Genomic DNA, 16,857 nt, shown 5'->3' with positions numbered 1-16,857 from the left:
AAAATTACATTAAAATACAATATATAAGATCTGCCTTTCTATGATCAATGCCAAACCTTTGAACTGTATAGTTAGTGTGATTTATCTGTCAGCTTTCCCATCTGTTTGTATCTAACTCTGGATCATGAGGAGGCTGACGTCTTTCCCAGCTGTCACCCAGCAAAAGAGGGCTACACCCTGGACCTGTCACCAGTGGACTGCAGGGCCGACACATATATAGACCAGCAGAAAAGAGGTCTCCTTACTTGAATGAATGAAGACTGAAAGGCTCTAAAAACTGTTAAATGTGCCCTCAAAGGTTGAGAGTGTGCATGCAAGCCTACTCAAACAGCTTCCCTGGTGGTCAACAACACCTCTGTGAGGAAAGATAGCAATACAATGCCGATGTTCAAACCACAATACTGATACCTTGGGGCGAAAAAGTACAAAAGCAAAAAAACAAAAAAACTATTTGGCAGCCATTTTTTTTCTTTTACAAATGTAACATTTATTACAGAGAATATCAAAGTTGCTTATGAAAACTTCATGTTAAATTACATGACGTGTGCTATACAAGACACAACATTTCAATTTACAGCAAAAATCAGTCAACTATTCAATCATGTGAATGGCACAAAAAAAAGAAAGTATAACTATTTTGATCAGTGATTGCTTAAATAATTTTTATATTGCTGTAAAATTCATTAGCTCTTTGCACTTGGCTAGGTCTCCTGTGAAACTGATTTTGATCCAAGTGGAACTTCCTGATAAAAGAAATGAAAATTCAAAAAATCCAAATGTAACCAGCAGAAAACTGTTGTGACAAAAGAGATAAATGTCAGCTGCAGATCTGTAAACGTCATCATCTTTGTTTAGTCAACAAGGCTGATAACGCTCATACGCTGATACAACAGTACAGGTTAATCCAGCTTACCAAATAACTTAAACACTGTTTAAGTCATTGAATAGATTTTTTTTTATGAGACGGCAAAAGCTGGCGTTGATTGTGATATTGCTTGAATGAATATTATAACACATGCATAATTTCTAAGCAGCAGGACAACTGCTGTCATAATTTACCAAAAATAAAGTATCAAAAAGTCCATGACACCCTCCATCCTCAGTCTTCATCACTTCTTTGAGTTTGTGGTGCTGTTTTTAGAAGACAGAAAGTCCCGTTAATACAGTAGCAGTTATTCTAAGATCTGTGGATATTTATGTTGATTTCAAATGTGATGCTGCTGCACTCACCTGTGGTCTGAAGGAATTTCCAGTCTGCCTGCAGCCTGTGTCTCAGCTTCTCTATGGCCTCCGTGTCTTCTGTTAGCGGGGCTTGAAGTTGCTTCAGAGAGGCGGCTGGGTTACCGAGGAGGGAGGATGCTGTGAGTCCGATAAGCGCCTTCTCCTCCTCCTGAAATTAAGAAGTAAATGAATTAATACTGAACACTAAGTATGCAAACATGCTGCCAACTCCTCTTAAAATGCTTCTTAAGGTTTCACAATATAGCAAAATTAGAGGACATCTACTGTCTTCTTCTTTCAGCTGCTCCCTTTAGGGGTTGTCAGAGTAGATCGTCTGCCTCCATATCACCCTATCCCTATCATCCTCTTTTGTCACACCAACACTTTGTATATCCTCCACTACCTTCATCAAAGACTCCTTCACTACATCCATCCAACCATATATCTCCAGAGCTCCTGCCTGGCAGCTCTACATTGTTGAAGACATCTAGTGTGCCTTTATGAAATCTTCCCCAGCACTCTTACCTGTAGTACCACCAGTGTATGTCCAAGTGCAAAGCTCTGCAGTAGGCCAATTAGTTGTTGCCACAAACTGTCACTGACTCCACTATCTGGCATTCGAACCAACACAACAAGACCGGGGTCGTATTCATACCCAAGGGGCAGGAGGAGGCCAAACACAGCCTGTGTGAACCCTGACGTGTCACTGCAGCCCTGTGGGTGAACAAACAAATGCATTTAAACACATTTAAAAAACAAAAGCAAAAAAAAAAAAAAACCTACTCAAATTGTCTATGCAGAAAAATACATCTCAGTCGCCTTTAAGAGCTGTATCATAAAGGTTTCTGTCCAGAAATCCTTAGCAACTGTGTAATAATTGAGAAACTCTGAATATTTAATGATGCAGTTTTAAAGGAAAGGGGGCTAATGCTGACTAGCGAGATGTGTGAGTGTATATTTCTGGCAAATATTAAATGTGATTACAAAGCAAGGAGCAGTACCTTCTTCAGACACACACGAATGTAATATTTGCAGCTCTGTTCCTCAGTCTGTGCACTGCCCATCTGCACCACAAGTGTTTCCCTGAAAACAGAAAGACTTTTTCAGCATGCTGTCCTCGCCGTTATGGACAAATAGTGTGTTTTATTGCATCAATTGTGCCTTAGAGTTTGGTTTTACTAAGACTAAAACAGAGAGCATAAATGATACTCGCCTGTCTTCTGTAATATGGCTTGGGACATTCCCGTCACCCACACAGACGACCAAAACGCTGCATATATAAAGACAAGTTTTAACAAAGCAGATTGCAATCTTGCTAATAAAACTTCAATATACAAGCGCACTCCAGCGGTATATTTAGTAGGCTATATTTATCATGTTAACTTGCACCTCTGTAGTTGTGCCATAGTTGTGCTTTGCAAGTATCTTCACTTCCAAGTGATATTTTTTTACTAATTTTGCAGTTACGTCCTAAAATCTGTCTGTATAAATAAAATGACTTCACTTGTTCACAACACGAGAAAGATAATGATATTTTATTTAGATTATTTCACCAAAAAGTACATAAAAATATTAGTTCCAAATAACTCCCAGATATGCATGGATTTAGGTTAAGTGGTGATTCTAAATTTGCTGTAGGTGCAAATCTGAGCTACAATAGTTTAGACTGCATTTCCTTTGCAAAGTGACCAAGCATATTCTGTGTATGTGTGTGTTTCCTGTAAGAATATTTCTAATCATTTTTAATCTCTAGCTGATATTTAAAAAGAGCAGAAGGTGTAAGATTTGATTAAGTCGAGGTTGTTATACCGGTTGCTGAGAACAGTTGTAACGTGCTGGACAATGCTTGTCATCGCCTTGGTAACGTCAGGGACCAGTGCAAGGCCACTGCAGATCTGAGAGCCGGGAATTAAAATTATATCATGTAGGCAGCTCAGCAAAGCACAAACTGTATTTACAAGACATGATATCATAATAGCACTCACATAAAAGAAACAAACAACATTATGGCATTACCTCATTCTTCTCCATTTTCTCTGTCAGGGCTATAAGAGTGGAGAGGGTTATAAAAGCAGTACTGTCATCTGCGTCTCTGAGGAAACTCTCCCTTGTTTTAGAGAAAAAAAAGATTTCAAACCCAGTTACGGTGAAAACCATGAACTGAAATGAGCCACAACAACCCACTTATCCATACCTTAACTTGCTGGCTAAGAGTGGGTCAAGATCCTCTGAGAAGCTGAAGCATTCGCATCCCTCCGGGCAAGCCACGTCATCAGGGAGCACTAAAGCAGCACATACTGGAGGAGTGACGCGTTTTGGAGGTTCAGGCCACACCTTTTCCTCCGCGTCCTTTTCTTCTTCTTCTCCCTTCTCTGTCGTTTCTTCTCCTTCTCCTAATTTAATCTGTCTGGTGCTGATGGTGGAGGCGGGCAGATCAGCTGAAGAAGGGAGTAACTGTTTTGAGACCATGTCTTTTATAGTGATGAGAAGTTCAAACGGACGTAAACGTGAAATACAGCTAGCAAACCCTCAGCTAAGTGATGCTACATCACTCAGTTTGACTGAGGATGGAAACAAGTTAGAAAGAAATGAGGTTATCAGACTCCTGCAGCCTCAGGTCCCTTAAAGGCTCTGCTAAAGGCTCTGTTATGGTTACCTGCGTGTTTGAGGCACGACCAGTAGGCCTTATGAGCTGATCGGACACACTGAAGAGATTCAAGTGCACTGAGAAAGAAGAATTAAATTGCTGCAGTTATAAAACACACAAACTTTGAAACACAAATTTGACTGATTGTGATGCACACCTTATACAGGGACTTTTGAGGCTTGCAGGTCTCGGCACAGGATCTCCAAGCAATGTCTGGACTGTCTGACACACAGATTGGACGAGGGAAGTCAAGTTGTATCCCCCCTGGAAAACACAAAAACACAAGTTCCCAGACAACAGAACATTAACAGGCTGTTTTCTTGTTTCCATGTTTTAGCTGTATAGGCTGGGCGGCCTGACCTCCAGCACAGCACACAGTTTTCCTCCTGCTAGGTTCATCAGCAGGTGAGTCAGATGGGCAAAGACATCTGGAGTGGCACACATCTCACCCTAAATGTAAGTATAACAGTAAGCGAGTGGATGCAGAGGTTTATAGTGCATGCATGTAATTAGATAATGACATTAATAAATATGTCATACCTCTGGGTCACCGATGGCTGAGTCAAATCCCGCACACACCAAGACTAAGTCTGGGCAAAACTATCAAAAACAGTTGTATGCTTGAACCAAACATTTTATAGATCACCTGCCTTTAGGTAGGAAAAAGGTAATTTTTGGAATGGCTCACCTCATATGCAACTGGCAGAAGAACGTGACAGAAGACTGACAGATAGTCACCATTTTCCATGCCCACCTGAAATATCATGATGAGGTCTTTTCAGTAAAAGAATAAAACACACATACAGCTTGTACACACACAATCAGGAAAGCAAATAGCATGCATGTACACACTACCACAAACATAACCTCACTGGTGGTGGCATTATGTGACACTGTGAACTAGGCTTAAGATAAAGCAAGAAGCAAATAGAAAAAACCCCCATAATGAAACCATAAGTGTGCAGTATTTCTGACCTTGTTCCATGGTACATTTATATTGAATCCTGCCCCTTTCTCTTTGCCAACAATGTCGTAGTCAGAATCTCTCAGATGAGGCCAGAATTTCTGATGCTCATAGCGGTGCCAAGAGAAGTAGAGCACGCTGTGAAAAGGAAAACAACAAACACAGTGAGCAGAATTTGAAACGCAAGCAGACAACATCTGCTTCTCCTTTATCAAAGACTCACCTGGGATCATCCTCAAAGCAATACTGCACCCCCTGACCGTGATGTATATCCCAGTCAACTATCAACACCCTGAAGACAAAATCTGAGGTGAATACATACAGCTGTGGATTTGTGGATCGTTAAAATCCTTAATGATTACCAGAATAAGCATAAAGACTAAAAGTCACATTACCTTTGGACTCCATATTTCTGCTTAGCATATTGAGCCGCTATAGCCACATTGTTGAACACACAGAATCCATTAGCAGCACTGCGCATACTGTGGTGTCCTGGTGGTCTATTAATAATAAAAAAGAAGCAGTTATGTAAAAAAATAAGATTTTACACTTGTTGTTGCCCACTTTGCCCATTAACTACTAAAAAGTTAATCACTAACAAACTAGTAAAAATATGAATGTAAATGTAAAGACTTAATATTTACATTCCTATTAACTCATCAATAATGGACAAAACAAAGGCACTAATACTGAACAAGCCATGAGTGCATATCAGAACTGCTGTATCTCAGCCTCACCTGACTAAAGCCATGCCATTCCTCACCTTCCCTGTCATAACACTGTCTACCAGCTGCAGTGCAGCACCAGCAGCAAGCTTGGCACAGTGGTAGATGTTCTAGGATGGTAAATGACATACAGAAGAGGATGTCAGATACAGATTTTCTGTTCCTGTTAAGTGGCTGTTAAGCGGGAGACTTACTGGGTGGAAGTAGACATCACCGTACTGACGAGTGAACTCCATAAGGTCCTCCAGACTCATGTAAGGAGTCTTCTTCACCGCCTCCAGGTATTCCTCACTGTTGAGAGGAGCAAAGTAAACACAGCTCAGTGAACTGAAACAAATATCTAAACTATATCATACCTTCATGACAGGAGTTAGATAAGATGACCTGTGAGCCAGAAGAATTTCTGCGTCCGTGGCCTCACGGACAGGTACGGAGACGCAGCGATCAGCCAGGCCAGTCCTGACCAAAGTCTCATGACTCACAGTCAGACGCTCAGGCACCTCAATCTTACAAGCTGGACTGCAGGAAAACATTACACACTTAATGAATATTTGTTAATTAGAAAATAAACATGACACTGATCCATTTTACTATTCTATTTCTTTCAGCTCTTATATAAAAACAAGAAATATATAAAAGACACAGTGAGACATGCCAAATGAACTCTGTAGAAGTTAGATATGGAAAACAGCATTTTGCTAAATATGACTTTGTAAAGGAGATAACCAAAGCAACAGACTGTGCAGGAGAGAGGTGAATAAGAGAGTGCACACAGGTGGAGAGGGTGCAGATGAATGTCAGGGGTGATTTGTGGCAAAAGAATTGCAGCAAGAGTGAAAGGGAAGGTTTACAAGATGGTAGTGAGACCTGCCTTTGATGATGACAGAGCTGAAGCTGTTAATTCAGATGTTCATAGATGTAGTGAAGGAGGACATGTAAAGGGTTGGTATATCAGAGGAGGATGCTAGGATAGGGTGAAATTGAGGGAGATGTGGCGACCCCTAAAGAGAGCAGCCAAAAACAAAGAGAATAAACCCAGCAACATGGCACGGTTCAGACAAAGACATTTATTTCAGCAGTAGAACTGCAAATAGACAAAAGCTGGCGGTCAAAGCTCGTTGTCTTTCCAAAACAAAAGCATGAGTCTTAAACTTTAGAGTATTTTCGGCACATTTTGGCATCTAAGAGTCACAAACATAATAAATATCACAATTGCATTTACTCATTTTTTAACTGCGAAAGTTAAACCATACGTAGACCTCAATTAGTCCAAAAGAAAACAAAAACTATTTCGCAACGTTTTTAAACAGGTGGTGTAGCAGCTATAGCGGGCCGGGTGGGTGTACACTGAAAATCCCCGACCTGACTAAACGTGACCGAACAAAGTGCAACCGTAATAACCAAAACGGGTGTCTTCTCTAACTAACCGTGCCAGCAACAAGGAACAACTTAGGTTCCCATGACTTCTGACAGATCACACATTTTAGCCAGTGTTTAGTAATGGGAGAAAACTAATAACTTATTTGATGAAGTTACCCGTTCAGTGAAATTACAGTATGAAATATTTACTCCTTGATATACTTTAGGCATGTTAAGCTACAGACATTTGCAGAAAAGACATTTGAAGATTTTTCTTTTTAGCCACGTAAGCTTTATAAACGTAAACATGGATTTACTACTCACTCAACCCAGAGCAGTTTGTACTTGGTCATCTCGTCATCATAAATCAGCGCTGTTCCCATCTTCGTTATTCCTCGGGTAAGAATAGGTAAGTAACTGCGACCCTCACTATGAGAGTAGCGACGTTTCTGCAGACAGTTTCCAAAAGGACACGAAGTAAGTTTAAAATGAACCGCCGACTAATTAATTTTGATCCAACATTGGCAGATTTTTATGCAACATATAAACGAATACCAGTATAATACCAAAATTCAGTGACTGTACAAAACTGTTTACAGTTATTCATCGACGCATATGATCTTCTATGAGTTTTATGTTGGTTTTCACACAGTTCACTAGCGCAGCAGCGCCACCTGCTGGGCGGGGTTCGATACTCGTCGTTCATTATCTGTCCCACTGATACCCAAAGTGACAGAATCACCGGATAGTATCAGTGCTGGGGTATCTTGGGTCATTTACAAGAAATTCATTAAATTTGAACTAAAGTCAGATTCTTAATTTCTTAGTTTGGGCATGGTTGATTAGTCTTATTTGGATACAAACCACAAAGGCAGAACTTTATCCTTAACTTTAACTCATTGTTAAACATACAATATATGAAAAAATAAATACAAATTAACAATATTATTAGTACTGTATCCTGTATATCCTTGGACCTATATTATCTTTTTACTATTGAAGATCTACCTCACTGCACTTACACTTTATATTTTTGTGTTGATTTTTTTAAGGTACATGGAGGTTCAAACTTCCTTTGGCTTCCTTAGTATTTAAATCAGTTATTCATGACATGTCTTGTTTGAGCTGTATGACTGTTTTGGAGACTGCTGTTTGAGGTGTTAAATGATGTCCCATTGTACTGCTACTGATACAAATGGAGGGGCCAGAGTATTCGAAACACTTTAGAGAAGCGAATGTAACAACAGCACTGAAGAGGTAAGCTCTAAAATTTGAAGTAGCTTCATAAAAAAGTGAACATTATACCTGTGTGAAAAGTGTGCCTCCTGGTAGGACGCTGTACTTGCCCATTTAAAGTCAGTGTTCTTCATAAAGGGATTATAAATCTTTTATTTTTTTCAAAGGAAACTGAAAGAAATCTCCGTCCCGGGTCATCCGTGGATCGGGTTTCCTCCGAGGCGTGGGCACCTATAAGCAGAGTTTTGTCTTTACCCTATAAGATTCAAAATTATTCAAAGTAACACTCAGGTATGCCGTTCAGCAGGTTAGTTACGACGTCGGGAGTAGCTTGGGAGAACAAGGAAACACAGACTGCTTCAGGTTGCCTTCCCAAACCAACTCAAAGGTTTATTCATCATACAACAGTTTATATAGAGGAAAAAGGTTCGTGTGTCAGCAGATTCTCAGTTCAAACCGGTACAGACCAAATAAGGAAGCGTCTTCCTGCCCTCTGAGCAAAGAAGTATCCTTTGTATAGTTTATCAGTTCAGCTACAATTTATGATTATCCCAGCGAAATACACTCCTAGACATAGAATACAGAGTTCTTTCATTAGTGAATTCTGAAACAAACCACCTGGCCTTTAACAAGCCTTTTTCTAAGAGATAAAGAAGGGAGGATGGGAGTAAGGAAGTGATCTCTGTGGTATTTTCGACCTTGAGGTACCATCCTGTGATTCTTACACATTAATTCTTGGGTCACAGAGAAAGAGAAAAACAACTAGTAAATGGGCCTTATTGAGTAACAGTTTTCCTGTATAATATCACTATAAAACAATATCCTGTAAATGCTACCATGGTATCAAAATATCACAACAGAAACTTTGCAACAAATGAAAAAAAAATTCTTTACATTACTTCCTGACATCATTTTAATAATGAATAATAAAAACAGTTTAACAAAAATCAACAAATAATTCAAGATATACAGGAGTGCAAAATATGGAAACAGTTCATGTTACATGAGAAGATTTGATTTGACCGGAGAGGATGTTTTGCATGGAATCTTAATGGAATGGGTGGAATTTTTCCTGTGTGAAACAAAGCATCAGAAACCAGAATATATATTGCATGCCTTCTTCTGATGATAATATTTATTTTGAAAATACTGACATACGTACACAATGTCATGCATTCCATTTTATTTTCACTGTTCATTACATAGGGTTAGCGTTACTTAATTGTCAGAAAACATTGCACCCTGATATCTTGACTTCTTGAGTTCTTCAGGTGTGGCAACACCCATCTCCCTAACTCCCCCCTCCTGTTCCTCCTCTGTCCTGTCTGCTGTTTCTTCCTGTGTCCTCATGGGAAAAGCTGAGCTCTGCTCCCCTTTCTCTTCAACTCCTTCAGCTTCGTGCTCTTCCTTTCCCTTTGCTCCTTTTCTTTTCATCCTGCACAACACGAGGAAAGCTCCTTTGCATCTCTTCCTAAATGATGGGTCACAGGCAGCGTAGAGGAGAGGGTTCAGGCAGGAGTTGAGGTAGGCTAAACAGGTGACATATGGATGAGCAGCCAATAATATCTGATCTAAAGAGCAGGAGTATGGGACAAATCCAAACTCAAGCAGCAGGGACACAGTTTTATTGACATGGAGAGGCAGCCAGCACAGGAAGAATGCCATCACTAACGTGACAATGACCCTGAGGAGTCTGCGCTGCCGTCTACGGTCAGGACGAGGGCCCCGTCCGAAATGTCTGCTGAGTAGTTGGACCAGTGAGCAGTAGCAGACCAATAAGATGACAAAAGGAAGCAGGAAGCCAATAAGAGTTGATTTAATACTTAATGCAGCAGCCCACCACATCTCTGTCCTGTTTTTTTCTTCCTCCTCCAGCTCTGCTCCAGTCAGCATGGAGTAATCCATCTGGCAAGAAAGGAAGACAGACCTGGAATCAGCGGGTTCCAGCTGCCAGTCGTCCTCATATTCAGGGTCAAGCTCCACCTCCCGGACAGAGCGCAGCAGCAAACCGGGAAGTGCCAGTATTCCCGCCAGCACCCACATCCCTCCAAGTATCCACAAAGCCTTGCTGGGGCAGCTCCTTGGTGCATGGTGGCTGGAGTGCCGGTGCCTAGTCAGAACCCAGTAGCGCTCCACACTTAGCATGCTCAGGCTGAACACGCTGGCATACATGTTCAGAGCTGTGAGGAAGCTGCTAATCTGGCAGAGAGGTTGCCCAAAAGGCCAGTGGTAGCCCATCGCTGTGTAGACGGCCCAAAGAGGAAGAGTCACAAGGAAACAAAGGTCAGCTAAAGCTAAACTGGCAATCAGAGAGTCAGTCAGCGAGCAAGAGGGACGGGAGATGGAGGGAGAGCAAGAGGATGAGGTGGAGGAATGGGAGGATGTTCTGTAGCTTTGCCTGGAGGAAAATCCACAGTTTGAACTTTGAAATTTGCCAGTGTTGTTAATGTGCTGCTGACTGCTTCTAAAAATGTTGCTGCAGCAGAACTGGCCATCTTCTGCTGGCTTTCGGTCCCTTCTCCTCCTCCCCTTCACTCGGTCCAGGTAGGCCCAAAGCACCAGGCTGTTGCCAGGACAACCAACCAGAAATGCTAGCAGGTAGACAGATGGGATGATGAAAAACGAGGGAGACCAGTCACTGTAGTCACAGAGAGGGGGGTTGGTAGGAGCAGGGGAGGCGAGATAAGCTGGTTCTGACATCACTCTGTATATACTTGGTTTTTTATCGAAAAGGTTTTGGCATTAAAATCCACTGGAGTTTTGAAATACTGTAGCCAAAACAGCATAATATCTAGATGTGAAGAGACAAGATTCCTGCACTGGAGGAATGGTTTTAGGTGAAGAGGTCCAAATTCCAGGAGTGGATAAGCCTCCAGTTCACATCTGTTGATTTTGATGGTCTGGAAATTCAGTGAAAGATACAAATAGATTTTAAAAACTTTAGCTACACTCATTTTTGGGATTATGTAAATTTATGTTTTTTCCATGCTCATGCTTCTCCCGAAAATATATTAAGGATCATGAGGACCTCACTTTTTTCTATACAGCAATTTAAACACTTAGACAAACAATTTTAGGCAATTTTAACATAATTTAAAACTCATACAAGACAACAAACAGAATCAAGACTGCAACAGTGCACACTAAAACCTTAAGTAAGGAATTTCTAGGACCATGAGCACTTTCACTGTGATGACAAAACATGATTTAACTGAGTAAACATTTATAGCTTTCTGCTTTCACGTTCAATTCTGAAAGTGAATTCTGAAAATCTGCATAAAGCTCTCTCCAACTGGCGTGTTTTATAAATACATTTTTTATCTTGACTATGTGAAATAAGAGAGGATTTTGATGAAGACGCTTACCTTATACTTGCTTTATTACCTTGGATAAAACCAATTCACAGGTGCTTACAACCATGGTACGATAGTTGTTTAAAATGGAGCACTGTAACAAAAAATAATTTCCCCCAGGGATCAATAAAGTATTCTGATCCTGATTCTGATTCTGATTGTTATACAGAAATCAGCATCATCCCATCTTCTCCTGCTGAACTTCCAGTCTGGGTTTTCTTCTGTCTCTCTCTCTATCTCAGCTTCTGTAACAACTGAAGAAGGTGAGTGTTTCTCTTAAGTCTAAATATACACCAGTGTCGCCTAAACACACACACAAGTAAACTAAAACCCAGAACCCTCCTTTCTCCCATTCTCCAAACTAGACCACCCCAGCAGAAAGTAACAAGACCTGCAAGCATCAACCCCCCCAACACAAACATACTCACCTCCCAAGAGACACAATAACTCCACTCATCCTTCCCCCCACAAACTCGAGATACACAGAGTCCTCCGTCTCCTATACTGCTCGTATTCTCCATGCAAAGACACAAACAGATCCAAATGCACCTATAGTACACAAATACGTGCAAACACAAGCACCCTCTTTGTTGTCGGGGGTCTCACATTTGCTCTCAGTGGTCAAATGCGGCTACCCACACTGAGAGCAAATAACAGCCCTCACATTCATAGTCAGACTACAATATCAGAATAGAGGCAGCCTTCATGAATACAATGAAAAGGCCTTCAAGCCATTGATCCCTACCCAGTGTAAACTGGGACAGAAATAAGAATTTCCATGTGAAAGTACATCCGAACCCACAGCTGTGTTGTCTCATGTCTTATGGAAGCTGCTAAAAAGTCCATTAAAATCATGCTCAGCATGGATTCTGAGATCCTTTCTCAATTTCAGCTGTACAAACAGCATTATCAGTTATATTCAAAGGAGTAAGACACTTTGATCGAAGTAACAAAGTCAGTTTAGTCCAAGAAATGTATTCGTTTTATGGACTTATTTATCTTCATTCTGCTCATCCTTAAAGTGCATTTTCTCTTTTGGACTTTCTTCCTAATAATGAATATGGTAAACAATGACTCACACTGTTAGTTGTTATGCTTACGAAATGCAATAATAAATGATTAGGACTTAATAATAAAATCATTCCAATTTATAAGATGATAAAAGACTATCTTTAAGAGGTAGTTGGAAATGTCCTGTCTAAACCAACATATTGTAAGGAGGGAGGGATAATGACGAATGGGGTCAGCGTGGAATTACAGTGTAAATAGTGAAGATGTTAGGATAATAAACAGGAAGTGCGTGTTTCCACAGAGGTCATTCTGCCACTAACCTGTAGCTATGGGAACAGATGTTTCTAAAAAAAAACCAAAAAAACATTCCAGTCAGTCTTTTCTCTTATAACACACACACACACAAGCACACACATGCACACAGACACAAGCAAACACACACACATGCACACAAAACTTTACTGCTGAGAAGAAAGGAAAGGCAGAGTAAATACAAGTAAAAAGAAAAGAAAACTGTAGGCTGTTGTGTGCTGATCTCAGAGGTCAGTTTGCATCTGTTTTCAGATTTTATTCAGTCTACCTACTTGTATTTTTGCTAAAATGTCAGTATAATTCTTGTATTTTATCATGCCCCTCAATGCAATACAGCATAAAAAATAAAACTAATAACTGAAATATGTTGTATTGTCATCAAGCTGTCCAGCAGTATATAAACACAATCATCTTCAGCTGCAAAATTAAAGCAATAAAGACTCTAATTAATCAATAATATAACAATTATGACCCCACATAAAGAGTATTATTAGATATTGATGATAAAAATGTTTTTTTTTACTTTAGTAGGATTAAGTAGAATTTTACCCAGATACAGAGTGTAAATACTTGTTTTTCCATTTTTTCACTGTTTTTTTTTTTTACAACAGTTACTCATTAGTCTACAAAAGGCGTGTAAGTGTGCAATAAAGTGCAATGCCACTTTTCACATTTCACCTAAATTCATGCATAGAGCTGCATATGAGCCTGAATTTCAGACCACTGTCATCAATTTCTTAAAACTATATTTCTCCTTTTATTTCATAGAGAATCCTTGTAAATCTAACCATATGTTTAGGATGCCTACAAGTCTTCCACTTGAAAAATGTTCTTTCGGCTTTGCTGTGCCTGTTAATTGGTACCTTTTTAAACATGGTAGTGGATCGTTTGCCTGCTGAAAGGAGAACAAGATAAGGATTTGCATAATATGCCTGATATGGAAAGAGCCACAAGACAGGCAAAAAGCACACAGCGGTAGAGTCTTTCATGGGGATTAAATGCACTGTGGAGAAATAGATGTTTCATCATGTCTGTCTACAGAACAGATCAAGCTTTCATCTGTCTTCTGATTGTCGTGATGGTAGGAGGCGAGGTGCAGGAAAGCCTTTCATCCGAGTGTAAGCAATTTTTGTATATGGGGACGCTGCTTCGAGGGCTTCAAGAGCAGTCGTTTAAAAAGATTTGCCAGTTCTATGGGGGTAAGCCACGATTTGTAACCCTCTACGACACCTTCAACCACATCCCTATTTATTCTGCCTACACCTTCAAGCGCTCAGACGGCTCCAAGAAAGTGGACGTGCCTTGGATGTATGAGCCGCAGGTAGGCAGGGTTGCTAGCTTTGCTGTCTGAGCCTTCAAATGTGTTCTGACCATCTGCCAAAAAATGGTGGTGTTTCTGTATTTTGTTTCTGTGTGTGTCTGTGTGTGTGTGTCTAATATCTGCTGATATTCTCATGCACTGGTAAATAGGCTGTAGTCAACAGAACAGGGTTATATATAAAATAATGACCTGTATTGCAAGTCTCTTTATGCCCGTTGTACAATATAATCAATCCAATGCCATTTTTTTTCTCTCAATATGACGTGATGTCATTCATGACAAATATGTTGAGATACAGATATGTATGAGAGCTTATGGACGAATAGTAATTCACCACAGTTTAAATACAACTAATCATTTCACTTTTTGCCACTAGGTGCTTGTCACAAAGTTTGAAAATTGAAACTCCAGTTTTATCAATAAATGCACTACTACCACTGCTGTGAGGTTACCAGAAGGTCAAAAGTTCTTTTTTATCAAGTAAAATGCTGTTGCTGCAAAAAATTACAACCTGAATGTTCTGTTTTTGCTAATTCACTGTGATCAGTGCAAATGTATAGGTTATGTATGTTAAAATATATTAAAATAAACATAGTTGAACTAACACTTTTTACTAGCAGCATCTCAGCCTTTTAATAATCTTTTTGTAAATGATCAGTGAAGCCCATTTTCAGAATGCACACCCTTTAAATAAAATGAAGATGACACATTTAGTGTTGTTGCTGGTAATAAATAATATAAATATATAAGAAATCTAAATATCCTGTTTATTTTACAATTTTAACATGACCATGTTAATAGCTCTCCTCAGTGTCCGGCCCCAGAGACATGCAGCAGCTGCCTTCAGAAAATGTGCATGGGAGTTTTGAGGATGCTCAGGCTGTGCTTGAGGACTACTCCGACACTGTGATCTACGAACGCGGTCAGCTCAATCCAGACGAGCACCAGGCCGACCCTGACGACAAAGCAGCCACCTACACGTTGACAAATGTGGTTCCTCAGGCTCGTGAGTTCAACATTGGTCCATGGAAACAACACGAGAACACTATCCGCAGGAGGCTCAACAACTACTGCAGGGGCACCGCCTATGTGGTCACCGGGGTCACCACGTCAGGCCACACAATCCGCCGTCACAACATCAACCGTGTGGGCATCCCTACCTACCTGTGGTCAGCCTACTGTTGCCCTGATTATGACCACAATGCTCCGTACTCCGAGCGCTCCAAGTTCCCTGCGTTTGCATCTCGTGGGCTCAACGACAGAGAAAATAATAAAGTTATAGAGATGACGGTGCAGCAGCTGGAGGATTTCCTGAAGAGAGTAACTTATGTTGACAGCTCTTTCCAGATATTCTATGACAACTGCCTGCCTCCTAATGGTGCACCACATTTGTCTTAAAAAATTAATTACATTTCCATTAGTGTGTAAAACAATCAAAATGTTTGTTCATCTTCACATTATCTCTGGCAAACCCATGCTCCTTATAAATTAAAACTACACCTGCCTCTGTAGGCCTTTTGTTCAGGACAGAGATTAGACCAGCTGTTTTACATTTTCTCGTACACCTTAACTACAGCAGTTCTCTGCACCTCAGTTTGCACTAGTTCTACAGCCTTAGAAGAGCATTTCTAGATTTTGGGAAAAGTACTCGCTGCTAATTGCTCTGACATTTGGATTTCAAACTGTACCATTAAATGTGAACTACACACAAAAGAAACAACATTATGGCCATTTAATTAGAATATAAAAATAAAATCCTCTTTCTGTCTGCTACTCTATTTTTTTGTGACTGTCTATTCATTTTATTCAGCGTCTGGTCTCTTTACTCGTTTTTTCACACAGGAGGTCACACATGATACAGTATTATAACATAAAACAGACAAGCCGATATTAACTCCATGAATTATATCAGTGAATGAGACTGAATGAATGATATTTCGGGCAGATCCTGGCAGTTGGCATATGACAGCAGGTCATCTCAACTGTGGATGCTGTGACCAGCAGCAGATTGATAAAGAGCCCATATGAGTCAAAGAATAACTTGCTGATGTGACCAGAAGAGGGAGACCCTATCAGTGTGATCTCAAGCTTCACTATTTTCACTTTTGGGGGAGTGAAAAGAGAGAAACAAGGTCATGTTCAGCTGTGTCTGTTACTTTACAGTAATGTCCACATTTGTCCAATCCATTCTGAACCCTGAAAATTTATGAAACTATATACATAAAAATTACTGTAATCCATAATAAATTAATTAAACAGACATGTTTTATTCTAAAATCCCTTGGATTGAAGTTGAAAGTCTGAATTTCAATCACATATTGATTGATTTAAAATAGACTGTGATGGAGCATAGAGGCAAAATGATCAAAAATCATGGCATTGTCTAAAAACGTATGGACCCAATATTATGCTGCAAATTGAATCACTTTTGCTATTCCCAAAAGGAGAATGAAACTAAGAAGAAGTAGTGTAGATAGTCTAACTAAATACAGTTGTAATGATTGTGTATTCAATTCAATTTTATTTTATTTATACAGCACCAAATCACAACAAGAGTCACTTCAAGGTGCTTTATGTTGTAAGGTAAACCCTACAATAACACATACAGAGAAGAACCCAACAATCATATGACCCCCTATGAGCAAACACTTTGGTGATAGTAAGAAGGAAAACATCCCTTTTAACAGGAAGAAACCTCCCACAGAACC

At 40.0% G+C, this 16,857-nt stretch overlaps 3 protein-coding genes across 7 annotated transcripts; 1 reads left to right on the top strand and 2 right to left on the bottom strand.

Moving 5' to 3' along the window:
• Positions 1 to 461: 461 nt before the first annotated feature.
• On the bottom strand, positions 462 to 8,413 carry hdac10 (histone deacetylase 10). Of its 4 annotated transcripts, none has more exons than XM_026175335.2 (21): positions 8,222 to 8,413; positions 7,241 to 7,365; positions 5,942 to 6,076; positions 5,752 to 5,848; positions 5,570 to 5,667; positions 5,228 to 5,332; positions 5,056 to 5,124; positions 4,844 to 4,970; positions 4,557 to 4,622; positions 4,409 to 4,468; positions 4,229 to 4,318; positions 4,026 to 4,132; positions 3,878 to 3,945; positions 3,416 to 3,659; positions 3,238 to 3,328; positions 3,031 to 3,116; positions 2,435 to 2,491; positions 2,223 to 2,304; positions 1,747 to 1,935; positions 1,231 to 1,390; positions 462 to 1,131 (listed from the first exon to the last, which is right to left on the bottom strand). In XM_026175335.2, the coding sequence occupies exons 1-21, from the start codon at positions 8,264 to 8,266 to the stop codon at positions 1,100 to 1,102; spliced, it is 2,133 nt and encodes a 710-aa protein (XP_026031120.1). In that variant the 5' UTR covers positions 8,267 to 8,413; the 3' UTR covers positions 462 to 1,099. The 4 variants fall into 4 exon arrangements, with proteins under 4 accessions (XP_026031120.1, XP_026031122.1, XP_026031121.1 ...); XM_026175337.2 differs by lacking the exon at positions 8,222 to 8,413 and adding an exon at positions 7,514 to 7,532; XM_026175336.2 differs by lacking the exon at positions 8,222 to 8,413 and adding an exon at positions 7,483 to 7,501.
• LOC113026489 (endonuclease domain-containing 1 protein-like) lies at positions 7,004 to 15,927 on the top strand. Of its 2 annotated transcripts, none has more exons than XM_080304613.1 (4): positions 7,004 to 7,325; positions 11,675 to 11,768; positions 11,871 to 14,149; positions 14,951 to 15,927. In XM_080304613.1, the coding sequence occupies exons 3-4, from the start codon at positions 13,856 to 13,858 to the stop codon at positions 15,545 to 15,547; spliced, it is 891 nt and encodes a 296-aa protein (XP_080160739.1). In that variant the 5' UTR covers positions 7,004 to 7,325; positions 11,675 to 11,768; positions 11,871 to 13,855; the 3' UTR covers positions 15,548 to 15,927. The 2 variants fall into 2 exon arrangements, with proteins under 2 accessions (XP_080160739.1, XP_026031125.1); XM_026175340.2 differs by lacking the exon at positions 7,004 to 7,325 and adding an exon at positions 10,559 to 10,696.
• On the bottom strand, positions 8,517 to 11,727 carry aplnr2 (apelin receptor 2). The gene is made up of 2 exons (XM_080304612.1): positions 11,518 to 11,727; positions 8,517 to 11,052 (listed from the first exon to the last, which is right to left on the bottom strand). Exon 2 carries the CDS (start codon positions 10,850 to 10,852, stop codon positions 9,371 to 9,373), a length of 1,482 nt encoding a protein of 493 aa, XP_080160738.1. The 5' UTR covers positions 10,853 to 11,052; positions 11,518 to 11,727; the 3' UTR covers positions 8,517 to 9,370.
• Positions 15,928 to 16,857: the final 930 nt, after the last annotated feature.

The sequence above is a fragment of the Astatotilapia calliptera genome, chromosome 7 (genome assembly GCF_964374335.1).
Source record: "Astatotilapia calliptera chromosome 7, fAstCal68.1, whole genome shotgun sequence".
NCBI lineage: Eukaryota > Metazoa > Chordata > Actinopteri > Cichliformes > Cichlidae > Astatotilapia > Astatotilapia calliptera.
This window is presented reverse-complemented; position numbering and strand designations above follow the sequence as displayed.

Coding starts and splice junctions, on each gene's coding strand:
- hdac10 (XM_026175335.2), bottom strand. CDS start 8,266: ATGGGCAAGTACAGCGTCCTACCAGGAGGCACACTTTTCACACAG. Junction 4,319..4,408: donor CAGCCATCGGTGACCCAGAG/GTATGACATATT, acceptor ACTTACATTTAG/GGTGAGATGTGTGCCACTCC. Junction 2,305..2,434: donor AGCCATATTACAGAAGACAG/GCGAGTATCATT, acceptor TTCTGTTTTCAG/GGAAACACTTGTGGTGCAGA.
- aplnr2 (XM_080304612.1), bottom strand. CDS start 10,852: ATGTCAGAACCAGCTTATCTCGCCTCCCCTGCTCCTACCAACCCCCCT.
- LOC113026489 (XM_080304613.1), top strand. CDS start 13,856: ATGTCTGTCTACAGAACAGATCAAGCTTTCATCTGTCTTCTGATTGTC. Junction 14,150..14,950: donor CTTGGATGTATGAGCCGCAG/GTAGGCAGGGTT, acceptor CCATGTTAATAG/CTCTCCTCAGTGTCCGGCCC.